Source organism: Erithacus rubecula, assembly GCF_903797595.1.
Source record: "Erithacus rubecula genome assembly, chromosome: 3".
NCBI classification, from domain to species: Eukaryota; Metazoa; Chordata; class Aves; order Passeriformes; family Muscicapidae; genus Erithacus; species Erithacus rubecula.
In genome coordinates, this window is record NC_136689.1 from 9636359 (window position 1) to 9664321 (window position 27963).

General features: G+C 40.8%; 1 protein-coding gene across 5 annotated transcripts in view; it reads right to left on the bottom strand.

Moving 5' to 3' along the window:
• Positions 1–27963, bottom strand: part of DIP2C (disco interacting protein 2 homolog C) — a 316678-nt gene that overhangs the window by 121399 nt on the left and 167316 nt on the right. For 3 of the 5 annotated variants that reach the window (XM_079299679.1, XM_079299678.1, XM_079299680.1), the window contains exons 2-4: positions 20482–20553; positions 17790–17957; positions 9256–9366 (exon numbers count right to left, since the gene is read on the bottom strand). In XM_079299679.1, the coding sequence (XP_079155805.1) occupies positions 9256–9366; positions 17790–17957; positions 20482–20553 (351 nt within the window). The remainder of the gene's footprint in view (positions 1–9255; positions 9367–17789; positions 17958–20481; positions 20554–27963) is intronic. The other 2 variants (XM_079299681.1, XM_079299682.1) reach the window with 1 other exon arrangement.

Below are 27963 nucleotides of genomic sequence, written 5' to 3' on the forward strand. Positions count from 1 at the left end.
CTGGGTATTAAGATAGGAAAGCACATGGTCCAAGCAGTGTGACACCTAATTTCTCTCCATCTGGAAGCAGGTGTGCTATTAATTCTGAAATACAGCATTCATAACAGTCAACTCATGATAGAATGCAAGAACAGCTGCTCTAAGATAACTCTCATTTATAGGAGGGCTGTGGAGGTTACTAACAGAAATAAACTGTTGCTAACCTTTCAAATAAACAACTTATGTGTGCAAGTTTCAGTCTTTGGGACATTTAAGCTATATATACACTAGGCATCTGGCTTTACTGGGAACTGGGGATACATGGATATCCAAGGGAAACTTCTACTGTTTTTTCTTGGAGCTGAATGTTGTTGATCTGTACCATTTTTGGCAGTTAAGTCTTGGTTTGGAAGGTTTGGAAAAAGCTTTGGAAAAGATGTGCACTCCCATGAACTTGCCACTGGAAAAGGCTTGGCTTTTCAAGGATACTGCAGCCAACCAGCCCCACTGGTGCAGGAAGCTGTTCCAGAAGGGCTGTGCCATCCTTCAGCTAATGCCGAGCACCTCTTGAGCATCTCCCATCCCCACCTGCTGCACACATGCACAAACCAGATGCTTGGTATGTTCTCATGTGGTCAAAAAGCCAAACTCTAAGGAACAGAACCATGGCTGTCATCTCCCAATTTGGATGTCACAGCAGCAATCCATAATTCTGGGTAGAAGGAAGAGAGAAGCTGAACACGTGGCTGGTAAAGCTGTATGGGCAGGCTGCGAAACAGAGCTCACATGCTGGAAACAGAGGACACCAAAACAACACATTGAACTCACTCTGACTCCACTGCTGGTTTTGCTGAAGACGTAGTTTCTGCTTTACTTTAAATTCTTCAAGTATTATAATAATTTTAAAATGTTTTTCTCAAAACGATGAGTTATAAAATTGTATTAATTCCCCTCATAAGTGAAATAAAACCTCAAAATGCAGGTCTCCCGCTAATAATTTCCATCCTTCCATTTATTCATTATCCCATTTGTAATGCAATCTGGAAGTCAGCTTCACATAGTGATCTCATCTCAGGTCCCCTTACTATACAATCTGAACTCAACTAACTTTATATTTGTTTCTCTCCGGAGATCCTCAAATAATTTTTCTCAAGAGTTCTATACTTAACCTCACAAATTTTTCCTGCTGGGTCAAAAGCAAGGATGTGGTCATAAAAATTACATATTTGCCAGCATTTTTCTTCAACTACTTTTTTGTCCTGATTGAGTTCTAGCTTGAAATTTGTAAGCAAGTTAAATCAGATAGGAGATTAATTAATTTCTGAATAAGTCTGTTTACAGTCAAGTTAACAATTTCAAATTAACTTCTACAAGTAATCCTCCCATTTAGGGTTACAATGTTACTTGTTTTATGATCAGTCACATGAGTATTTATATGCATTCCCATCCCATTCTAATAGCACATTAAACATATTTTCCTTTATCCTTCTTCTTTGGAGAAATGCTAAATGATGAGGGTTCAGTAAAAATTATTGCTCAAATCTTCCCACTCCATCCTTTAGCGTGCACAGCTGTCATAATGTCATACTGTAATTTTTTTTTGTCAGTTTTGGCAGGATTGCAGAGCAAGATCTTGAATGTCCTTTCAAGACCACAAAATATAAGTTACCTCTACATTTTTAAATTACCATGAGGTAAGCTATAAAGACACAAAATGTCACCAAGTATTTTTTGGGGTTCATACACACAACTGCCTCATAGTAAATAAGAACAAATAAATGGTGAGGCAGGTACTGAAGCTCCTAGAGCAGAGCAGCTCAGCTAAGAAAGATCTGGTGCCAGCATCTCTAGGACTTGGGTCTGCAGAGAATGTTCTTTCATTCCTAATTACCATATTTCAAATGTTCCTCAAACCTGCTCTGGGATGATTTGTACTGAAGTTTAACAATTTCATGCTCAGTATAAACTGCTCTGTCTTTACCCCTTTGAACACCAGTGTGGGAAAGGTGGCTCAGGAGCCTGAGCTGTGAGAGGTGTAGTTAGGATGCATTTGTTTCAGCAGTACCTCCAAGTATCTCCTACATTAAGATGTCTTTTAATAGAAGTGCTGAGTGCACTTGGAAAACAGGCTGTTCCCTGCAGTGCTGGGATCTCTGGGGCAGGGGCTGACAGCTCTCCAAAGATGGTGTACCAGACCAATTTTTTTCCTTCCCACCTCCACTACCTAAATTATAAGGGAAAAAAAAATCACCAGAAGAGTGTCAGAAGGGAGGTTCTCTCCCAGCTGGGAGTGCAGGTATCACAACCACCAACAGGCCATACCCTTCCTCCATGCTAGCAGCTGAGAGATGTGTATTTTATAAATGGCATTTCTCAAAACATTCCATTTCTCAGTTCCCAGCTCTGTGCTCATCTGCTGCTGTGTCTTTTAAAACCTGAGTCCACTGAGTCCATACATTGCATGTGCTCTCATTTGCTGGTCTTACTTCTAGAACACCACAAACCCCCAGACACAGAGGCAGCACAATTTCACTTATGCTGCTACTTCCCATGTCATTCCTGACATCTGGAAAACTCAGTTTTTAGAGCTCATTGGTCACACTTTTCTTACAGATTACACTGTTTCAGGCAGTGCTCTGGTCATCTTCAAGGCCTATTACAAAGCTCATGAGAAACAAGAGACAATAACCTTGGTCCCACCCATTTGTCCCATCCTTATCTCATCAGAGGAGAATTATGGTGCAGTAGAAGTCATAGGGACATTATCTCATTTCTAACATATCCATGTGACTTTGAATATATCACACCACATTCCCTAGCAATTAATGTTGTCTTTTTTTAGTTTTAAAAATTTTATTGGAGCACATTTTTTGTCCTATCTATTCTGGTTTTAGGTGGGTTTTTGCTACTCACAAGTGTGGAAACAGTAAAAGCCAGGTCCTGGCACACGACAAAGTGCTCTGGCTTTCAGTATTGGAATGGAGAACTCAAGCTTCTTGCTTTGGCCTAACCCTAAAGGCCACAGGATGTCTTTTTGGAAAAATGAAGTTAGAAAGGACCTGATGTTTCAGTTCCTTGTGTGTTGATCACCCAGCAGAGGGAGGATAACACACTTGATCTCCAGAAAGGCGCTGCAGGTCTCTGAGGGAGAGCTGCTCTCTGAACCCCACAGACCATGACCGGCGGGGAAACAAACAACTGGGGGAGATTTATGGAGACCAAGAAAACAATTTCTGACCCCAAGGACCTGCCCAAGGCTCTGTTACCTGGCAGGGCCCCACACTGCTGCTGTACTGCAGTGCAGCCTTTACGTGGCAGCAGAGCCCAGTCCAGACCAGCCCAGCTTGGCCCAGCTCAGCCCAGCTCAGCCCAGCTCAGCTGAGCTTAGCTCAGCTCAGCCCGGCCCAGCCCAGCCCAACCCGGCTCCAGCCTCCCCCACGGCAGCCTCAGGCCCGGGCTGGGCTCCGGCAGGACAGACACCGCCAGGCCACACTGTGCAGGGGTTTCTAAACACCACATCAGCACCACACCATTCTTCCAAAAGCAAGACAGCTGATATGATGGCATTTTAAATAGTGCTGGCAGAAACTCCAGCTCCTCCTGTGAGGGTTTTTAATTAGCAAGAGCAGAATGCAGCCACAGTGAGCAGACCGGGCCCTAGTGACTGCACGGGGGGACAGCGGCCTCTGGAAATGTCAGTCTGGCACCGAGTTAGCGCGTTCAGCCAGCACGGCACGAGTGGCACAGCCAGGCTATCCATTCCAAATCCATGGATCTGCACCTTCCAAAAGTACCCTACTTTCTAAACGCCACCAAGGAAACAAAAGCTGCATGGCCAACTGCAGCCACGTCTACAGAACCATTATTAACGTGACTTTGCAGCCCATCAGCAGACCAAGCCCAGTGCTGACATCTATTCCACACGCAGAGCCACAAGTGCTGTGCAAGCCAGCATTCCTCTGCCTGAAAATCCACTGGGCCAGAAAAGGCTCTTGGCAAAAGTTACTGATCCAGCCTACAGCAGCATTTGGCTCCAGTGTCATCTTGAGCCCCCAGATAATGTTATAGTACAAGCACCGGATAAGGAATGGCAGTTGCTAAGAGAAAAACATTGCCATGATCTACACTTGGCAAACCTTTCCAAATACTGTTTCTAAATGAGTAAATACTAAGAGATTTTATAAAAATCAGTAGTAAACAAATCAAGGATAGCTTTTGGATTAATATCAGCTGAACTATTTGCCACATTTGTATAAAGTAAATAATCGCTTAAACCTGCACTAATTCAGTTACTACACTTTATAGCATTTTCTATTTCTTTAAACATTGGAAAAATGATCAAAGCTGACATTTTGAAACATAGTGGTTTCAGGCTCCCTTCCTGTATAAAAAGAAGCAGCCAGGAAATTTTAAACCTTTTTGGTTTTAAAGAATTAGACTAAATTTCCAGTGTAGGTTGCATTCTAAAATCCAATTATCTTGAAACAAAAAGTATCCCAGGAACACTTAGGGAAAAAAATAGTGTCCAAAGACTCAAGTGTCAATTTTATTTAGAATATAAAATCATAAAAAGCAGGTTTTCAAAATTATAGTGCTGAAAAATTTGGTTACAACATTAGTGAAATAATAATAATATTATTAGTAATAAAGATTGAAGCAAGAAAACAGGTAGGGATTAAAAATGTCACAATTTGACATTTTGCACAATACAAGAGAACAAGTTGAAGGTGATATTAGTGGCAGCAATGATTTTGAGCCTCCAAAGAGAGTTCATTAAACAATCTTTGCTGACATCTAAATCCACATAAAAAAAACAAAGGCATGGAAGGAGAACTGGATGACTTTCAGAATCTTAGACTTCCAATTAGGAAAACCTTACCAAGAAGAGACAGAAAAGGACTTTGATCAGAGTTGAAATGGGAGATTTATCTGCAGATGTTAATTGAAATGAACTGTGCAAAAACACTAAGGAAGGGAAATGTTTTACTAGATGTGAATTCCTTATTGGTTAAAGAGTGTGTATTCATTTTGTTTTGGGTTTTTTCCAAGTAGATGTGCCAAATATGATAACAAACACTCAATCTGGGTAACAGCAGCTAGGATCTAACAATCACAATGTGATCAGAGCAGATACTGAAGGATTAAGCACAGCAAAACAACAAGCCAAACAGAGACTTCTACCTGAAGTAAATCTGAATCAGAAAACCTGATAACCAGAATGAAATCTGACGTGCAAATTTGCAACATACAGTAATATCTGAGTAATGACTTCTGATCTCACAGGGGCAATACATAGAAGGGGAGGACATAGTTCAGGGTTGAGGTTTTTTTCAGGGTGGAACGTAGCACTGTATCATAGCAAAGCCCCCCTGAAAGTAAATTTGAAGACGATCTGATACATTTAAAGATTGAAATGTATCCTTACATTTACTTTCACTGACATTTGCTACATTTGGTTTTCTTTGGAGTGAGTGAAGATGTTGTTCAAACGAGTTTGCTGGAGAGCTTGGTGCCTTGCTGAGGAGTCATGCTATACAACAACCAAGCTAGGAACTCAAAGCTTGCCAGAAATCCCCAAAACACTGTCAAGCTTTTCAGTTTTAACACTGATGGCTTTTTCAGAGCAGCAAGATCTGAATTTATAGTAGAGTCCTGACTGTCCTGAAGTGAGACTCCTGCACTAATAACCTTTTATATTGAATTCCTTACTTTTCTTCTCAGCAATGAAGTGTGTGTCTTTAATTTATATATATGTATATATATAATCACAACTTGCTCCATCCCTAAGACAAGACCTCATGTACCCTTTCACTGAACAAATGCCTTCCTTTTAAGGCAGCAGGCAGCAACTGAAACCAAGAGGCAGCAACACCAACTCAGAGCATTCTTTGGGTCTCAGAAGAGGCACCCAATGAAGATCTGCAGGATGTTTCCTTTTGCCCTTCCTCAAACTGACTCAACATCTTCATTTGCAAATGGCAAACTTAGCTCAAGCAGACAACTTTTGACTCCCAGTCAAATGCACATGTTTTTAACAGAACCGTTCTGGCGAGTCACAGCTTTGGAAATTTGAGGACCATGTGTTGAACACCCACAAATTAGATAAGCTCAGGAATAGTATTTTTTTACCTATTTAAAAACACTGGGTAGAAATCAGACCATTTATAGTGTAATGTTGAGAAGCTTCTAGGACCTTATATATCAAGGAATTATTATGCAGATACCACAACCATTATTCAACAAAAAATTGGCAACATCTACAGTATGAACCCAGGGTTTCTGAGGGGAGGAGGGAGTTTTAAAAATTTATCAGCATGGTCTGGACACACATGAACTTTCTCTGCCACATTTATCATTTAATTTTCTTTAAATGGGAATGGCAAGCTCTTTGACTAATGGAATGAACAAGAGATACATTACAAAAGGTTTAATAAGTTTCTCCACAATTTTCCAGTTGTGTCAGCACAATGAGTCTGGCTGCATCCAGCAAGAGGCATCTCTCAAACACAATCCATTGCTCCCACAGTCAAATTTACTCTCCTTGAACCTTCCTAACTATCAGGCCCTGGCTTCTGACTCAGCTCACCAGGGTTTCTCTGCCACAAAGGTTGGTGGGTGCTGCTGCCTGTGGCTCCCTAATTCTGCAGCTGCAAGAGAGGCAGCACCAGATGAACCAGTCTGTGGCCTCAGGCTGCTGTCTGAGAAGGACACTCATACTGCAGCAGCCCCTGAAGCAGCCCAAACAACAGCTGAGGACACCTGCCCTTCACTGTGATAAGGTGTAGGACATGCAGTTTACACCTTCAAAGGCAAGGGTAAAGAAGTTTCCAAGCTCACTTTTCCTTTATGGAGTCACAGAATTGTTAAGGTTGGAAAAGATAACATGATCAACACCAACCATTAATCCAGCACCACTGTGTTCACTACTCAACCCCATCCCCAAATGCCACAGCCACAGGCCTTTTGAACACTTTCAGGGATGGTTATTGCACCTCTTCCCTGGGCAGCCTGTTCTGATGGTTGACAACTCTTCTGGTGAATTTTTTTCCTGATATCCAACCTAAACCTCCCCTGGCACAACTTGAGGCCATTTTCTCTTGTCCTATCTCTTGTTACTTGTGAAGAGAGGGTGAACCCCACTTGTCTCCAGTTTCCTTTCAGGCAGTTGTAACAGAGTGATAAGATCTCCCCAGAGCCTCCTTTTCTCCAGAATAAACACCTCCAGCTCCCTCAGCTGCTCCTCATAAGACTTGTGGTCCAGACCCTTTGCCAGTATCACTGGCCTTCTCTGGACATGCTCCAGCACCCCAATCTATTTCTTGTTGTGAGAAGCCATTATAAACCAGTTTTAAACCAATCACTTCCTTCACTTTGTGTTATATCTGGAGCAGTATCATGAAGAATGTTGGATCCCATTCACTTGGAAATGAGTTATTACCCTTCTGTTCAGTTCTGAAATTAATTTTATCTTCCTTTAATCAGTGCTTCTATTTAGGGCATAATGATGTTCCCAACTTGCTATACTGCAAATTAAATATTTTTCTTATAGTATTACCAAACTAGAATTAGTACAGTAAAATTCAGCTGTGCCACAGAACCACAGACTGGAGTAGGTCAGCAGGAAGCTCTAGAGACCATCCAGTCCAACTCCCTGCTTTAGGCAGGATCATCTACAGCACACTGCTTGTGTGAGGTTTTGAATATATCCAGTGAAGTTTTGAATAGCTCCAAGAATGGACACTACAACTTCTCTTGGCAATCTGTGCCAATACTTGACTTCTCAGGAAAAAAAAAAGCTTTTTCTTATGCTTAAATCAAATTTTTCATTTGAGAATCTCTCAAATACAATCCAGAAGTCCCACAGTCAAATTTATTCTCATTGAGTCCCTCCCTAAGTATCAGGCCCTGGCTTCTGACTCAGCTCACCAGGGTTTCTCTGCCGCAAAGGTTGGTGGGTGCTGCTGCCTGTGGCTCCCTAATTCTGCAGCTGCAAGAGAGGCAGCACCAGATGAACCAGTCTGTGGCCTCAGGCTGCTGTCTGAGAAGGACACTCATACTGCAGCAGCCCCCGAAGCAGCCCAAACAACAGCTGAGGACACCTGCCCTTCACTGTGATAAGGTGTAGGACATGCAGTTTACACCTTCAAAGGTAAAGGTAAAGAAGTTTCAGAGCTGCCCAGATCCCTCTGAATGGCATTACACATGCATGGTATATCAACCACTCCTTCCAATTTGGTATCATCTGCCAGTGTGTGAAGTGGGCACTGTCTCACCTGCAGTCACTAATGAAGCTATTAAGAGTACTGGAGCAGTATTCATTCCCTGCAGTACCCATCAGTGTGTAGCTGGACTTTGTGCCATTGATCGATCACAACTCTCTGAACTCAATTTCAGCCTATCTAATCCGATTTCAATTCATCTAATCCACATTTCACCAGTTTGTCAAGGAGGATATTAGGAGAGACACTGTCAAAAGCCTCACTAAAGGAAAGATATCCACCTTCCACTGCTCTTCCTTCAACCTCCAGGGAAGTCATCTCATTGTAAAAGGTCATTAGGCTGATCAAGCATGAATTGACCAACCTACTGAGAGAAATTTGTAAATCCATGCTGTCTACTCCCAATTACCACCTTGTCCTTCATATATTTAAAAAGATCTTCCAGCCAGTTTGGCTGGCCTGTAGTTTCCCAGATCCTATTTCTGCTGTTCTGAAGACAGCAATGAATGTTGCTTTCTCTCAGTCTGCAGAAACCTCTCCTGACTGACACAACTTTTTGAGGAGTTGAAAATAGACTCACATTGGTCAGTGATGCATCCCCATCATGTCCCACAGACTGCTACTTGTTCAGTTTGTTCAAATATTCCCTGTCCTGATTCTCCTTCACAGAGAATAGGTTATCATTGCTCCAGACTTTCCCATTAGTCTCAGATGCCCTGATTTTCAGAACTCAAATATCATCAGCATAGACCAAGGCAAAGGATACATTCATTATCTTGGCATTTTCCATGCCCTTTGTCACCCTGTCTCCTGCCCCATTCAGCAGTGGGACCATGTTTTCCCTACTCTTCCCTTTTTCTATTAATGTGCCTGTAGAAGGCCTTTTTGCAGCCCACTTCAAGACGTCCCTTGGCTTTGCAACTCCACCCCTGCACACATTGACGGTGTCTCTCTATCCACATGAGTTTACAACAAACTTCTTTCCAAAAAAGCGAGGAAACAGAACAAGACATTTCAAGTTTTCCTTGCAGTTCTGGGCTCATTGAGTGCCACTCACCCGATCTGTAGCGCTCATCCCGTGACCCTGAGGACCTGCGGCGGTGATACCGGGACGAAGAGGACGGAGTGACAGGAGTTCGACGTTCCTGTGGCAACGCCTGGTCCACCCCTGCATAATGACAAAAACAAACAGCTCATTATGATTGAATTTTGGAAGATGTATAGTGAGGAGGAGTTCAGCATACACTAGGAGTAGAAAATTAACATTCAGTGCCTAAAGCGCGTCGTGTCAATTGGTTATACGTGACTTGCCTCTGGTCAGCTTTTCTAATGTGGTTGTTTTCCTGATTCTCTCTAAAACAACATTTTTCCAGGGTCATGGACAACATAGAAAGAGCAAACAGACAATAAGCTTGGCATTTTTTATGTCCACAAACAGATGACTTTTCATAAAGTAGTATTTAGGAAATATTTTAATAAGATAATAAAGGCAGACACCATTGCAATGGATATTGAAACCTTCCCACAAATTGGTTCCTAGGAAAACTTAGTGTGCATCATCTAAAAACCTCATCTGGTTGGATGGTGTCAGTTGGTGACAACACAATACTAACCTGTGAAAACTAGTTCCTGTGGGAAGGGAACTATAGTAATATCTACAGTCATATTTAGCTACCAATGCTCAGAAAGTAAACAATAACTGCACCAAACCGGGCTGAAAATAGTAACCTGTTCCAGCAAAACAACAAAAATAGCCTTGTAAACCTGCAGCATTTGAGTATGCTGAGCATAAACAGCCAGTATTTTAAGATTTAATATTTTATTAATCCCTTTTCCATAGTGAATTTGCTTTTTTAAAATAGTATTTTCTTGAACATTTCTTAAACTACAGTAATAATATAAATGCAGCATGATATATAAACACTTCTAGAAACTGATGTCCTTTGACAGCTTCCAGAGAAGAATGAAGGCAATGACTTAAGCAGGAAAGTTCAAACAGACAATAGGGAAAAAAAAGCAAACCTGCATCTGTAATAGTGGCACAATGTGGTGCCCTGCTCTCTTCCAGAGAAGAGCCTGGGCAGACAAGCCCAGCTGATGCATGCAGATTGCAGCTAACAAAGCACTGAGACTTGTGTGTGTGATGCACAGGGGTAAAGAACAGGAGCACCTGACAAAATGAAATTGATTCTTTTCTATGATTTTTTTTTTGCCTTTAAGAAGTAATTACACACTATGTGTAACTGTAACAACAGAAATAAAACAGGCCCCCTTGCACTTAGGCTCAAATGTAGGACTAATAACTTACAATTGGATTCAACAAAACAATACTTGGAAATAAGCTCATATTTTTCAATTAAAACATAATGTAAAAACTCTCCACTACTATTTCTCAACGGTTCAATAGCAGCTTATTGGAGAGGGATAAGAGTTTACATTTGTGGAAATGAGAATATTTATGTAGACTACAGACCAACCAAAAATCCTGTGATTACTTCAATCAGTCTCAGTTGGGTTTCAATGGACTCTTCAAAAAGCATCTTTTGAAAAAAGTTGGCATTGTATGCTTATTTCTTTGTGAAAATAAACTGCACTCAAAATCCAGCCTCTCTCTTAAATCTTTGGATTATCAGAGATGTCAAGTCTGCTTTGATTTTGTGGAGGAATGGGTGGTTGGCTAAAAAACATGCTTGGAGTAAAATCTCATAGGCGCCTAAAAGACAGAATGAATCCATAAATTTTCCTCTACTCAGATTGTGATTAATAATTTACTCTCTTAAATCAAATCAAATGTCTTCATTTAACTCCTCTGCCTCCACACTATAGTACTGCATAATTTCACTTGCACTCGCTTCCCTTAGTATTCTTTCAGTCAGGTTAACCTGACTTCTAAATCACTGAAATAATCAAAAGGTACTTTCTCCTCACTTTTATATATCAAAATAAATACTTTCTCTTCCATTTTATATTCAGAATTTTTCCTTCTTTGTTAGGTCACCCTGAATATGAGCAATACACAGTTAATAATAAAACTAATTTTGACTGAAATTGTTCCAAAAATTATGTTTCAGTCTGTAAGAGATCCTAAGCACTATTACTCAACTCAGCCCTTAACTACATCATCAGGAATGAAATAATTTCTGGAAATCACATATATTCACAAAAATCCTAAAAAAACACCTCTAAACCTAACATTGATACTGTGTAACAGAGGTTTTGCTAAGAAAGCAGTGCCACATTTTCCATGGCAAGTGACTTGTGTAGAGCAACAGCATGTAGAGAAAAATAAACAAAGATAGTTGAGATGTTGCCACTGCAGTACAACACCATGATGATACAGGAAAAGGGGATTAACTGCATCTTCCAAACAACAAAACCACATGCAATAGGCTTTAGAAACATCTAGGGGAAAATAAATTGTGAGGGAAAGCATCAGTTTCTGAGGTGTACAACTGCTGTAGGAGGGAGATCTTCAAGACAGACCTGAAAGCCATTGGGCAAAATACATTCAAGCCTGTGGCTTCCTTCTCCTGGCTTAGTGACTGTGGGACCATTCTCTACTGAAGGGGCTGGAGCAGCACTTAGCTGAATTGCCTGGACTCACATCTTGGCTTCCTGTGCACCCTCTGGCTCCCACAGCACCAGCAATGGTGTGAGACAAAGGACACAATAGCAAGAACCTACACACTGCCATTCCTGAGCCATGGGTGGGAGTAAAAGCCATGCAGAATGAGTACCATGAAACCACCGAAGTGTTACCACAAATAACAAAGCGGTGTTAACAGCCAAATTGTTCACCTCCATGAAGGCTCTAGCAGTATAGTGCAGTAACAAGAACACATTTTTTTTCACTTCTACTTCTGAACATAACTAAACCCAAAAAATTGATAGCTTTCACAGCCAGCACAAGGGTCTGTGAGTTAAGTGCTAATGCTTGTTCAAGTGCAGCTTCGCCCAGATGCGTTTGTGAATCGGCGGCGTAATGGCCGGAGAATCCATACTTGGATCAATTCCTAAATTTAAGGAGGTGGCAAAGCAATGACTAGCTGTCCTAAGAGAAAGGACAGTGTCATGCCAGTGCCCTGTGCACAAAAACATTCACAGTCACTGTCAAAGCAGCATAATTCTTAATAGTGTCATGGTCTATCCCAGTCTTGCAGCTGAAGCAAGACTTTACCAAGTAAGCATGATTAGAACAAGTGATTGACTCTTTGCAAGCCATGAATAATTTCAGGAAAATATATATGCCTGGAACACAGTTATTTTATATGAGAGGCTTAGAAATCCATGCTTTGTGGTCGTCACAATACACACAGGCATCAGCAGGTGCACTGGAGCAAACAGACATGTTCCTAATACAAGCTAAAGCTCCTAAGACAACAATATTTAGGTGTCTACAAGAAGGTGCTTAAGCTAAGCTCCCATTATGTAAAACAGAGGCCTAGACCAGAACTCAGGATTCTAAAAAAGGTGCCAAATTTCTTTGAGATGTTGTGGTCTGTGATACCTGACTTGACCAGAACGGCATTGTCCCCTTGAAGTCCTGTTTTATGTGTGCTCACTCTGTGCAGATGTTTCCAGTACCACAGGAAATCCTGAACAGTACCAGACACCCATCTTCAGGCAACTCTGTAAGCCCAGTGAAGCCTTGAGAGCTGTGCAAATGGTCAGTGGAGGTATCTGCTTTGGAATAAACTGAAAAGCTCTTTGGGTTTCATCAACTGAATTAACTATATCTCTTCACATAAGAATGGAAGCATAAATATAAGGTTTATAGGCAGACAACTTAATGCAGAGAGATCAATCCACAAATCCTAATCTGCAAGCTGGATCCTGTCTTGACTGCAGTTAGCTAAAAATGCAAAAGCCTTAGTAAAGCTATTTAAGTAATACCACTGCAAGCTGGATAGGTTTATTTTAAAGTGTATGGAAGATGAAAACCTGCTGGAAACAGGTTTCACCTCCTTTTAAAATTCTTTTCCCCCTTCACCTCCTTGTTCCTCCTTTCTTTATTACTTCTTTTGTATCTAAATTGCAACATTATGTGCTGATAACATGGCAATAGCTGCACTGCCATCTCCAACAGAGGACAATTGTTCCCTTGATGACAGATGGCAAGCTGCTTTGATGTATCTCTTATCCTATGTCTGTGCCTAATTTTTTAATCTAAAAATATTTAAAAGCTGAAATATGTAAGTGACAAGAACTAGAAGGCATTCTTAGACAGAGGCCACATTTATTGTTCTAAAACTAACTTACAATGTGTGCCCCCAGGAGAGAGAGCTGTAGGATAAACCAAACAACTCCACGGCCACTGGGAATGAAGGCACACAATGCTTGCAGTGCAATTTTAAGAAACAGTATTTACCTTCCCTTCACAGTATTTCCTGAGCTTCTCTTCAATGGCTGATGGCTCAGCTTTAAAAGTAAAGCCAGGTATGAGCAACAGTGTATTTTGTAAACATGCTAAATGTCACACCATCCCCATGAAACTCGGTTACTTAGCGTGGCATTTCACTCTTTCAATCAAATGTGCAACTAAGTAATTCACTGGATAAGCCAAGGGAGACTTAAAATGCAATACTTCTAACCAAAGACATCCAGGAAAGTGGAGTTCTGCTAGATAAATCTGGAAAAATATAATTTCTGATTAGGTTTGTTTAATTAAAAGTTTTCCTTCACAGGTGAGCTTACTCTTGGTCTGACGTAAAACAATGCACATACTTTAAATTTTCCTTCTTTATTACAATCTCGATTTTTCCTTCCAGCATTTCCTTGAAAAGTTTAGCTATGAATTAAAGCTTAGAATAGATATCACTGGCTTCTTTTTTTTTTCTCCTTTATCCCAGTGATGGTGGACATCACATTACAGCTCCAGAGAAGATGTGATGTTTGATTTCCATTTTCCTTTAGACAGTTTCAGTGTCCCATTTGAAGATTGTTTTTGGAGAATATGTAAAAGAAAACTACCTATTCACAAAGCAAACACATTCACCAATGGGCTGCTCAAATCACACAAATTCAGACAAATTCAGGCAGCACTGTGAATTCCAGCAGTTTCTCATTCTCAGTGGCACCCAGCTCTTCAAACACCCCCACAGGCTCCACCTTCTCTGCTTTAAGGCTCTCAATGGTGTTTTTCCTTTCTACCCTCTATCATTCACCTCTGGCTGAGACATCTTTCCTCATTCATTTGTCAGATTTTAGACCAACAGTTTCATGTTTCCTCCTATGCTCTTATGTTCTGCAGATGGCCTCCAGGAACATCAACAGGTATTTCTGCAGAAATCTTCAAATTCTTTGAAAAACACACCAACTCTGATGTGCTCTAAAAATATTCTCCCTCCAAAAAACATCACACCAAGTGCTGAAACCACTACCTGCATTACTAACTGATTTCCTTGTATACTCATTAGTGAAAAGTGAAGAAAGGTATTTTTTCCTCTGTGTTTGAACAAGGTTTAATTTTATGAGCTCTTGGTATAGGATAGAAAACAGAGATGCCATCGAAACCCAAAGAATTATAAAATGGTAACTGGATTCTCACTCATGGTGGCAAAACTAAAAACAGTAACCATCGCATTTAAGTGATGGCCTCAAGGGGTACTTCTCAAAGGCTTTCAGTACCTTCCTTTTTATCCAAACTAAGCTCTGTGAGTATCCACCAATTCAAAACCAAAGTCTTTTTTAAGGCTAAGACATACTAGGCATTTGTCTGTCTGCTATAGTTTCTCATCTGCCAAACATCTGTCACACTGTTTCAGGGATGTGCCTACATGATGTACAATGCATGTGCCTTTCAATGAGCTCCATATTCCCAACACACATACACTCTCTGAAATGCCCATCATGGTTATCCCTTGGTTAAGATCTTTGAGAATTAGGAAGGCAGATGTGATAGGAATACTTGTTAGTATTAATAAAATTAATACCAGGAGAGTATTTTTTCAGAATAGAATTTTGTTTAAATATTTCCTTGCAATCTTTGCAATACAAATAATGTTGCAATACAAATAATGTCTGTGGAAGAAAAAATGAAATTGTAATCACCAAGTTTATTTGGAGTGCCTTAAGACTTAGCAGCAGGAATAACTGAAAGCAAAGGCATGCACACATACACATAGAAAATATGCAAATATATGCACAGAGAACATATCTATTAATTCTACAGAAAACTGCTTTTTTTGTAAGGCAAAGGGATCTTCTGCACAAATTATCTTCTCTGCCCTGCATAGCTTGAAATGTTCCCAAGCTGGTGCTGTTGGGGCTCCAGCAGCAGGAGGTGCAGGGATCTGTCTCTAGGCATGTGAAAGGAGCAGCAGGTGCCTTTTAAGCACCGCATCTCACAGATTTATTAACCATAATAAATAAAGCACTGATGACTGGTCCACATGGTTACACTACAAATAGAGCTACGCTGGTGGTACCAATGATGGGAAATTACAGAAAGCAATCTAGCAGAGATACAGCACTTGATTAAGAGAGAATGAACCACCCATGTCTAAGCTGTTAGAAGCAATGCTTAATTGATAACAACATTGTCTCTGTTCTGTGAATGAATAATCAAATTTCCTAGCAAAACACTGGAAGCAAATTGGGTAAAAACACAGCTTATGAGGAATACAGGTAATTTAGGTTTGTTTTTCTTCTAGGGAGGGTTTCTCTTTATAGTGTGCACGCAGTTGTCCACATTATCTTACCCAGAACTGAATGATCAAATCAAGATAAAATTCAGAAAATCATTCTGAAATAAATCCCTGTAAAAGTGGTTACTTCAGCTCCTGGCTGTCATGGCTCCTCTACCGAGGTGGTAAGAGAAAGGTCACCACACAAGAGGGACTGGGATATATGCACAGATATAAAGGTCTGGATTCACTATTATTTTTAGATATCTGACACCTGGGCACGCTAAGAAAAGAAAAATTGCTCTGCACACAGAACATCTCCAGCTACAAACTCACATCCTGAGAAAGCATCTTGAGGAAACAAAGCTGTACCTTTGTCTCCCTGACTTAAAGCAGGCGGGGATTTAATGGGAAAATAAGAGGGTGCTCCCCCATTCCTTCTCCCATTAACACTGCCAAATGCAGCCATCCGTTCCGGATTTCTGGATGTTCAACAGCCTGCCTGGAACAGTACAAATGTCCTTTGCATATGTGCAGTCTGTGCAGCATCTGGATGTGTCAGTCCTGCTGTGCATGCACTGCAGATGTGCAGTGGATCAGGCACGTCCCCTGCGTGTCACTGTATGTTTGCTGTACAGCATGTGGAAATGCATTCTCTGGGATTTTCCTGTCAGAAATAGGGAGCCTTAGAGCCTGCTTCTACCTCACCTGGAGGATATCAACCACATGTTGCCTGCCTTTACCTTTCATTAATCCCACTCTTGAAACTAGCAGCTCTCCCTTTCTAAAACGACAGCATCTCAATAAGCATGACAAAAGGATAAGTATGTCTGTTCATATATGTCTACAGCCCTTTTACTGGTTACATTTATCACATGGTTTAATATCACTAATGTCGTTAAACCTGAAATTGCAATTTATATTAAATCATTCCCATTTTGCAAAAATCTCAGGCAGAGAAGTTAACCATGTCAGACTGAGGGAACCTGACCTAGAGCAGCCCTGTGCAAGAGAAGAAATACAAACACTGTCAGAATCCAATATAGATCTTCTCCATAGAATTATAGCAAATTGGTTTAAAAATGAGTGGAGAAGGGTTTCTGAAATAGATAATCTTTTTACAAGTACGTCTTGTTCTGACAGAACTGCAAATCTTATCTTCCCTCCAGCCATCTCTTACAACATGTCTGGACAGCCTCTGTGAGTGTGGACAAGCAGGCAGGCTAGAGTGTGATGTCCTCCATGTGCCCACATGGTTGGCAAGAGAAAATCTGGTGTCTCGAGGGGCTGTGGATCCTCTGCAGCCTTGCTACAAATGCAGGGATAAAGCAGAATGCCTGCCACCAGCCACAGTCCCTGCCAGAGGGATGGGTATCTGGGAAGGCCACAGTTCTTCAGGCATGGCTGGAGTCATGCCTTGCCTTGCAGAGATGTAACCCTGCAAAATTGCTCTTCCTTCAGCCTGTTCTACCAGCCTGATGCCTGTTCTTGGAAGTCAGTCTGCTTCTGAATAGCTTGGATGTGAGCACAGCTCAGGCAGAGATCACTACTTGAAAAGAGCATAGAACTAAGGGTGCTTAGACTTTTACAGCTTCCTCTGGAATCTGGTGAGCTTGGGCCTGTTTAGAGCTCTATAAAAAGGCAGTGCCAAAAAGGGAATTAGAAACACACACATTCCTGTGTTTCACCAGCTTATTGTATGCAATCTCCTCCAAAGTATCCATAGTATGGAAGCTAAAGAAGTGTTAATACATTACTAAGAAGAGTTTTCCTTCTCCCTTCCCATCACTTCACTCTTAGGCAGGCAAAGTCAGCAACGGCCTTCCAGACTTCATCCTCCGGCTGTCCTGCCTTGCAGCTGGCAGCCCCACGTCCATCCTACTGATGTAGGCATCTACCAGAGGCTCCCAGCTGAGGCACAGTTATATACAGATAGGACTGGAAAAGATACATTCACGGTGCTCACCAAAACGAAAATAAAAGAGAGGGCGGTTTCCTGCCGTGCTGGCTGCTCTCTCTCTAGCGGCCGCTTCCCGGATGTCACAGACACCAATGTTGGCAGTGCGGAGCATTCTTCTGGCAGCTCCTTCACTGTGTTGCAGTCTACACCGTACCGCGGCAGCTCCATTCGCTGCTGTAACAAGTTGAAAAAAACTAATTAATTCACGTTTAGTTTTTTTACATTTGTTACAGCAACGAGTGGAGCTGCTGCCCCCATGCAGTAGAGCACACACGCACACGCACGCACAGACACCACAGGACACCCACGGAGCCAAGGCGGGCCGGTGTTCCACTCTGCCAACATGGGCTTGGGAATGCTAGCAAAGCTGCAGCGGGAGGACTGGCTGTTCAAATGCCTTTGGATTTCCTTCAGTTTGTTGAATGCAGTCACAGAATGCAAATTCCTACCCTTTCCTAATGCCTCATATCCTAGCAGAAGTCATGTCTGTTTCCATACTGGTTTAAAATATCTCTAAAACCTCTGTTCCCTTATAATACCCAGATCCAAGTCCGTCAGAGTTTATAAATTCTTGCATTCCCCATCAAAACAGGTAACAAAATATTTTTTTTTTATAAAAGCCTATAGGTCATGTATGTGATTGTTACGATATTAACAAAGGCTTACAGAAGCATCTGTTTTGTCATCCTACTTCTTCTTGGAAAGGATTCATCTCCCCCTTCCTGGTGAGCAGGGACTTAAAGCCATTCAGATGAATAAGGTCTTAGAAGGATTATATCAAATCGAACCTTTTCAAGTTTTGTCCAAAAGGTAACACAACAAAACAAACAAAAAGTACAAAGACAGCAAAAGATCCAAGCACAAATAGTAACCATTTATGGAGGAAAATACTTTAATACAGAAGAAGCAGAGTCTTCCACTATAATGAAAAAATCCATTTAACCATCAGCTAAACTATTGACCTTGATATATTTAGAAGAAAACAGTGGACAATATTTCTTGCTCTTTTTTTTCTTGATCCTATTACCTTCACTTATCCATATTCCACATTCCTTGTGAGGGATTTTTCCAGCAACTGGGTGAGAAGAAAATGTTTATTCCATTTTGTGCCATCTTTAAAACAGCCCTAAGTCAGCTACATTCTCAATCATGACCTCTTCAAATTATTGAATGGACCTCATCACAGGACTGGCTTACAGAGATCCCTCTGCTTCTCCTTACACTGCAAAACTTAAGTACACAACAGAGACCTTCAAAAGTAAATCTGTGAGGGTTCTCCATGTTCTCTTTCATCATTATGTGCATATGAACTCCCAGTAGTTTGACCAGAAGACTATGAGCTTTCTAGAGGCAACAGCTCTATTTGCTTGTGTGAAGAAAGGAGAGTAACATCTAAAAAAAATAAACAGCTTCTGGTACCAACTGTGACACTGCATTGAGGATTGTTGTGAAGCTCTCCATAACCCAGAAAAACTAAGCAGGTCTCATGAGCACCAGCTGTGAAGACTAATGTATGTCTGATAGTTGGGTTGGACCAATAAATCCCAGAAATTTAATATACTGCACCTCTGGTATTGTAATTCTGTTGATTTGATTTGCTTCATTCTCTAATGGCTCCCAGTGGTTCAGCAATGTCACAGACACCCTCAAACCAGGCTGTATCACTTCAGAAAACAGAGGTGTCTGTAACACTGATCTCTGTTGTGGAGTTCCCACCAGACCAAGTGAAATCCAAAGGCACAAAATCAGCATTCTGCTATAGAGCTAGGCAATAGAGATACAAACCTGACCAAGAGAGAACAAGGCAGTGCCTCTACACATCAGCAGTTTAAATAAACCCCCATCAATTCCACTAAAAAAGAAGGATTTTGTAAAAAAAGGAGAAACTAGTGCCAAGGCCTGCAACAAAAGCAAGGCTCAGAGAACAGCCAAGCCTAAGTGGAGCCTCTGCAAGGTCAGTGAGACCAGGAATGCACAGGCACACTCCTCTGAGACCAAGACAGATGAGAGGTGTACACAATACCTGAAACTACACATTGAACTTCATGATCCAGTGCCTCACAAGAGTCAAAGAACTCTGGAAAATTTTTATACATATATATGAAATAAATTCAATGAAGCAATACATTATTAAATTTACTTTGAAGGTACTTCTACACCTTTTGGGCAAGTGCATGAAGACCATCTCTTAATACTAAAACCAGGTAAATGTAAAAGGTCAGCTGCCCACATGTCTTAGGGCAAGGTGAACTCTAAGGATATTGATGGTCTTCAAAAGCAGGACCTAGCCAGGAAACCCAGAAATGGAGGAAATTACAAAGATCCCAGGTTCTCTTCCACTCTTGCATATTTTTGTTCAGAAAACTTCACATGGCTGAGATTTTAATGAATTAGGACATCAGGTTTCCCTTTGGATTCTTGCATTCCTTCCAACAAACAATGCCTCTCTACCAGGCCTAGGCTGATTTAATTTTCCAGACATGACTGCCAAACCCACACCAACGTATGTAAAAAATGTACACACACATCAAAGCAGACATATATATAAAAATACGCAATAAATGGATGGAATAAGCTTATTCTGCATAACAATAGCTTAGTTTCTGCCACATATATTTATTCAGAGATGCAGATTTCTGCAGTGGCAACTATCAGTACACTTGACATCTTCATATATCACAAGCACAGATACACATACCAGGAGGCTGTGGCAGGTAGGCCCCAATTAATTTTGATCTCTTCTTTTCATATCCCTTCTGTGTGATGTCACCTGCCAAGAAAAGAAAAGGAAAATCAATAAGAGGTGGATAAAGACAGTGTCTAGCTGCTTAATGGCAGGACCATCAACTTAGCCACCACTGCACTGTTTGTCTGTCCTGACAATTAGAATGAACAAATGAAAAGCACAGAATGATCATTCTACCCAGAAAAAAACTCTATTTAGGCCAGAGCCATTCTGGCAAGAAAATACCCAACCTTGACTTGTTTCAGCACCAAAGTCCAGCAGCACAGAGTTTTAAAACCATTTTGATGAGCTGCACACAAGCTTTCAAAAGCTGCAATGACCTTCATTAGGTTAATAAACAATGGATTATATAGAATGTGTGGGCTTGTAGTGGCTGGCAAAACACATCACTGATTAGCATTTTCTATCATTAATGGGATTTTTCTAATCGAGCATGTAAGGCACAAAAGACTTGAAACTGCTGCTATATCATTTCTGCAATATAAATGTTTTAGCTAATTTCTGAGCAGTACTGAGGAACAAAACCAAAACAAAACAGATCTATAACAGATCCACTGGAAAACAGTACCATAAAGTCTCTTTGTCTGGCTTTCCACTTAAGTATCAAAAACTAATTTGGAGACAATCATCTGTATTTTCTGAATTCAATGAAGTGACATGTTCAATGAAGCATCTCAAGCTTCTCCAGGTAAGCTATGTTTTTAATATAAAGATTAAAAAACATTTATCTGTAAAAATTTTCCAACAAAAAATGATGCATAATTAGTCATGTAGAACAAAACATATACTTCTAGTTTTCTTACATTCTGGGAGAAGTTTGGCACCAAAGTGGAGATACAGTCCTGACTCTGGAGCTAAGTATTGAATTAATACATGCATATATGCTTATGTTCAATATAAGCTACTCCAGAAACTAAAAGGAGGGTTGGCTTCTACAATGCAAAGATTTTTTTTTCAAATAATATCATATTCCCTGCCCTTTCAATAGGTCTATCTGTTGTTGTGAGACTCATCATGCTGCTAAAGCTTGCAATTTTGGACTTCTATGTTGGTAAAGGTTGAGGGCTTAGGAGGGTGGAAATGGCAAAAAGAAGAGGAGCTTTGACTGTAGTGTCCAGCTGGACATGGCAACGTGAACCTGTTTGTGCTCTTCCATCCCTGTGCTCAGCCTTTACCTAAGGACACTGTTTGCCAAGGGAACAACACACTCATTTCAATCCCAGCTGCTCAGGCAAATGATTGCTAAATTAGCACCAAAGTCTGCTGGTCTGAAATCAATACCTACAGAAAAACATCTCTAATTGCTATGCCTTGCTCAAACACCTTTTCTTGGGCATGGTTCCAGTCAGCAATAACAAGGCAAAATTCTCCAAACCTCTCTGCCAGTGTCCTGAGCCAACCTCTTGCCCCTGCTTCAAAAACAGTCCTTAAAATAACACCTATACTCTTCACTATCATATCTCAAACTGCTCTACAAAAGAAGTCAGCTAAAATATCTCAGTTTTTAAATGAGGAGAGTGAGACTGGAGCACTTCAAATGATAACATTCCCATATTTACGGAGGGAAGAAGTGGCAGACTTGGCAAGAGGTCCTAAGCCCTTTAAAGTTCAAACTCACTGACTTTTCAAGCACATTTCTTCCCATTTTGAACACTTCTGGCATATGTTCAAGCCAGTGAAACAAGCTCCCTCTCCATTGTAATCCCCAACTTCTCACAAACCAGACAGTAACAATAGATAACACTTCATTAAAATATTTTAATGAAAAAATGTGTTTGCTTTTATTTGAAAATTATAAAATGTGAACAAATTCTTCTTTCAATCTGTTGCTAAACAAATTACTATTGACTTCCTGTGCTCATCAACACCATAATCTCACACATTCCAGACACAGCCTGAGCAAAAATTTTGCTTTCTTATTTTACTATTGCTCTTTTAGGAGAACAGAGGTACCCTATGGAGAACCACAGCTCCTCTGTGGTATGTGCAAGCCGGCAATGCCATTTCAGATATGAAACTATTAACAACAGGTGCTTGACTATTGGTTACTCTTCCACTCACATGGTGGAACATACACATGCAAATCAATATCTCAAGCTATACATTCCAGACATGGCTCATGCAACCTGTACCCATTCTTGCCTTAAGGTTTCTTCCACTAGTTTATAAACCTTTATTGTCTTAATGGGAAAGAATTACAGGAACCAGCTATTTTTTTTGACACCAAAGTGGGAAAGATAAAAATCAAGTGTTATCTCTTGCCAGTAATAATCTTCTATTCAAATTGGTATCCAAACTCACTCTTTTGAAGTTCACTGTTAAATAATTACTCAGAGCTGAAACAATAGTGACTCCTTCCCCAGACAACTAACTCCACCAAAAAAATCAATAAAATGAATTTTTGAGACAATTTATTATGAAAAGATTTCAGTTTCCAGGAGCAATCAGCAAATTAATTTGGAATTATCACCTAACTTTCTATAATCATATCCCTTATTTCACAAGTCACCAATTAAAAAAAAAAAAAAGCATGCAAAAGCAAAATAAAACGTCTCCACAATTTTCATTGTAGCATCACTTTCACCATTTTGAGGTGGAAGGAAGTGTATCACATACTCCAAGGAAGTACTATACATTATTTATCAGGATTAATGCTATTCATCTTAATTTGCGTTTTTTCAGGTAGACTGACTTTAGATTATAAACCATAGTTCATTAACAATTAAAATATTATTACAACATATGTAAAACTATTGCATGGCACAGCTATGTTGAACTCATTGTGTAAGCTCTAAAGATATACTAAGCACAGCTCAACAAAAGGCAGGTGAGCTTAAACTCAGTTCTTATCATAAATCACCATTCACTCAGTTTTCTCAACACTAAGATTTCTGGATTATGTCCTTCCTTCCTTTGCAAATGAATGTAATAATTCTTCATCTGAGGAGCAAACCCCTTTCCAGTTAAGTCCACCTAACTCATGTTCTTCCACAATGCAATACTGCATTTAGTTTTGGCCTTTTGAGAGTATCAACAGGATAACTGGATCTATACTGTCTTGCCCTGGGAAGAAAGGATTTGTGGTACCTTTATGTTTTTAATTAACTCTTCTTCTTGAAAAGCCAGCAGACTCAAGGAGGGGAAAAGGTCTCACCCACAAAGTTCTTTGAGCAGACAGAATGTGTTGGGTTTTCTATCCACTCTCTAAAGCCTCTGCAAATTTAGATATCTTTGCACAGGGGACAAGGCTGGCAATGGGTTAAAGGAAAAGGCAAGCCTTGGATGAACTGATGATGACAAGAGTCCAGCACTAAGGATGTGCAGGAGCAGAAGGAGCACATGGCTGCAGGGCACTCTGAGGATGGGTGTCCATGGGACAAGACCCCATCACATAATGCCACTCAGCTGAAAGGTGGCATCTCCATTTAGCAGCTCCTTGCAGGCCTCTGCTCTGCCTGCCTGTCTTCTGCTGTGGCTCTCACCCCTTCCCCTGGCCTTGGCTCTGCTTCCAAGCACTCTGTCCAGCTCTGCTACTTCTCAGTTTCATCCCACAGCTGGTCCCCAGCCCCTGTCCTGCTTCTCACTCTCTTCCTCCCAGGCTGCTTTCACTTCACAAGGATCTCAGCCTCCTGTTTGCATCAGCACTCTCCAGGCTTTTATCCTGTGGACACGTTGCTCTTTTCTTCCTCACCTCCACTGGTGATCTGCCAGGTTTCCACCATGGGAGCCACAGGTGCATTCCCTGGGGGATCCTCTGCCTGGGGTCAGCAGGGGAGAGCAAAGCACAAGCCTGAGAGACCTGAATGCACCAACAGTGAACAAATGCTACCCTTTTTTCCATATTTAAAATTGCTGTCCAAGGGCTGCTGAACAACAGGCATGCAGTACACTGACCCTTTTTCACCAAAACAAGTTAATTCCTATTGAAATAAATCTTAGAGAATCTCTCCAGGCACAAGAGGGGAAATGCCACGTTTGCAATGAAAAGGACAGCACGAACAAAAGACCATCCACCCCTCCAAGGAGGAAGGTTGCCCAGTTGAGCTGAGTACAGGACCAGGGCTCTGGCAGTCTGTAATCTCACTGCCATCTCTTTTATTTGATTTGTGCCCTGTTTCTGCTGCTTCCCCAGCTGCAGATGGCAATGCTCCCCGACACCAGCGCCTGCAGACGAGCCCTCTGTAGCTATATTTAGCAGAGCCATACCAGAGTGTAAGTTCACTCGACTGTGCTCATCACAACTGTTACTGTTTGCATTAGACCCTGTATTTTCTGTGAAAATATACTGGGTTTTCTTCTTTCCTTCCAAGGTGCTGGACTTCTGCCTCGTTACCGAGACAATGGTCTAAAGCTGGGGCAGGCGGCTCAGAGCAACAAAACTCCAGCACAAACCCTTCAAGCAAGAAAGGAACACCAGAGAACAGAGAGCCCCTGGGATACTCCACTTTGGGCAAGACACTTTGAGGAGCAAGAAATGCCTGTAAATGTTGAAGTCATTCCCATTATCCTATCCCCTTTCTGGGCCTCTCCATGAGTCAGCTCCATCCATTTCTATGTCATGTCCTGCACTGAATCACACCTTAAACCAAAAATGAAAAGGCACATTTTGTAACCAGCAAATTATTGACTTTTTAGTGTTTGGTTGAAGGGAAGGTAATTAAATGTGAAATATTTCCACATGAAAATATCTGTGCATTTGCACCCTTCTTAAAAGCATTTGCACTTTCAAAGCTGAGAGTAGTTAGAAACAGTGATAATACAGAAAAATAAGGTGCTGTGCTGCTTTCAGGAAAGTAAAATTCTTATAACTGATACAGTACAAAAGTTTCATTTTCAACTGAAATACCTATTAGCTGATGTGTTACCACTTCTGAAAACAAACGTGCAGTCCTGAAGAACTGCTGCCATGATACATTAAGTTTATTCAAAGTTATTGCATTATACAGGGGAGGAAAAAGAAATACCAAAACCCAATACAAGCTAATATCACCCCATCTTTCCTTTTTTCCTGGAAGATGCCAAAAATTCTTTCTGATCTCAGTCTTTCACGACACTGCATAGGTAAAAAGCTCATGACAAAACCAGGGACCAAAATCACCTTGTTTAGTGCAGTAAAAATTCAATTTTATACTCTGTGATCTCAAAGCCTGACTGATGCTGTTGTTTTCACTACACATACATGTTTTCAAAATGAAATTTCAGGCTAGGACTTTGAATTAGTTTAAGGCACTTATGGAAAAATCCAGCATGGGAAATAATGCAATCAATAATTACTCTGAAGCACAGGCTAACACAGAGCTCGCCGGTGAGTGTCTTTCCTTTGCCCATGATTTTCTGCCCTCTAAAGATTCAATTTTCTGTACGACTTGTTTATTGCTGATGACTCAAATTCAGTGTCAGCATCTTGGCAAGAGGGATTTGAATGAAACAAAGCTCTTCATAAAGAGAACTGTGAGTCATTTACTTCTCCCACTCATGATGCAGACAGCCTCCCTGTCTGGTCTCCCAAAAATATGCTAAGAGACAAAAGATTTCATTTTGGAGGGTGCAAGTACAGAGATACCAGAACTTCACAAATATATCATGTAACACATACAACAACACAAAAATATATATCAGGAATAACCTTCTTTTCCAATGTCTTTTAAATGTGGTGTTTAACCACAGCAGCAGTTTAGAAAACTGCTCAGAACTAGGATGAAGAAGCAAATGGCAAACTATGGCAGTGGGCAGAAAAATTAATGGGATCCCACACTTTCACTGCAGCCAGTGCCACAAATTACAGAACTGCTCAAGTGCCTTTAAGGAGATTATGCTGTAGCTTAAAGGTTTCAATTTTTTTAGAGGTGATAATTTTACCACCTAAATCTGAATTCCCTTTTTCCCCCAAGGGTACATTTTGTTCCTGTTTACTGCAAGCAAAGCAGAAAATGGCTGAATTTCAGTGAAAGATAAGGAAAAGTGCTCCATGTGTAATTACAATGTGAAGCTTATAACATTTCCTAAAGAAGGTTCTAATTCAGGAGAAAATATTTAAACAGATTATGCTATTAACAGAGAAGGTAAACTATTTTAACAGGGTTGAAAAAAAGAGATTCAAGGTCTTCTGAATTAGGAAAGTATTCCTATGCAAAATAAATACTTCCTTCTCATTCTTTTGATACAGAAATTAAGTATCTGCTGAATAACCTGCCAAGTGCTTCACTTTAATTCAAATTCTACTGTTTTAAAGAAGTATGTGAGCAGCAAATAATTTTGTATGGAAGCCATTTTTTAGTATCTCCACCTTGAATCCCAGAAGGCTCCTTAATGAGTTTTCCCAGAAGACTCCTTAATGAGTTTCCCCACTTATTTTCTGGTCCCAAAGTCTTCAGCACACTTTTCCAATACCCAAAACACTCCTGGACTTCAAAAGAAAGGGGGAAAAAAAAAGCCAGGAGGGGGAAGGAGAGGGGGAAATCCCCCAAAAGGAACCCCGAAACACCTAATTGAAGCCAATTAAAACAAATGCAGGGATTTGGTGACTCAGACTGTCTTGGGGCTGGCTGGGCTGGGGAGCAGCAGGGTCTGCCAGGGGGGTGGCACTGGTCCAGGAGCTGGGCAGGCTGCTGGGACCCCGTGCCCTGGGAGCTGTGTGGTCCTCGGGCATCCCGGAGCTCCCCCGGAACGGGGAATTTGCACGGCACTACTTTTATGGCCTGGATCACTGTAAAGTAAACACAGGCTGGTTGAACAGTGAAGGTTTCCATTCTCAGTGTCAAGGGTTTATTTCATTATTTAAAGCTTTAACGAACACTTTATATAATGAAAGCAATCCTTGCCATTTTTGGAATTTTATGACTGTTAGGACCCTTCATAATGTTGTTTTCCTTCCTTTATTGCTTTATAAGGCTTATGGGGCACCCTTGAAGTGTATATCCTTTTTGCAGCTGCTGGAAGCTCATCTTTCATCTCTCCACTGGCTTTCCTGTTGCCTATGAGGCATTTGCCTGTTCTAGTTATTCTCCCTGTCTCTAACAAACGGTGCAGAGTCAGATCTTGCTCAAGATAAAAATAAAATACAATTCTGAAATCTATGCCTAAGGAAACATTCCTGATAAATGTTATTTAATAGGCAGGCTTTATATTTCAAGTTAGAAATGTTCCCTACAGAAAGATAATTACAGCAGTAATTCCACTTATCATTATTTAGAATTTACAGTTCAGAGCAAATCAGACATTTCCATAAATGCCGCGCTGCGTACTGCAAATTTGTGTCCCGATTTTTTCACAGCTCTGAAAATGCCTTGGAAAAAAAAAAAAATACAGCAGGAGAAGGAGGAGGAGGAATCTTAAAGGAGGAACATATAATAGATATATGAAATGAAATTGAGAATACATATCCAAACAAGTCTGTGTGCATATTTGCTTCTCTGGGTAGAAAAATACGTTCAA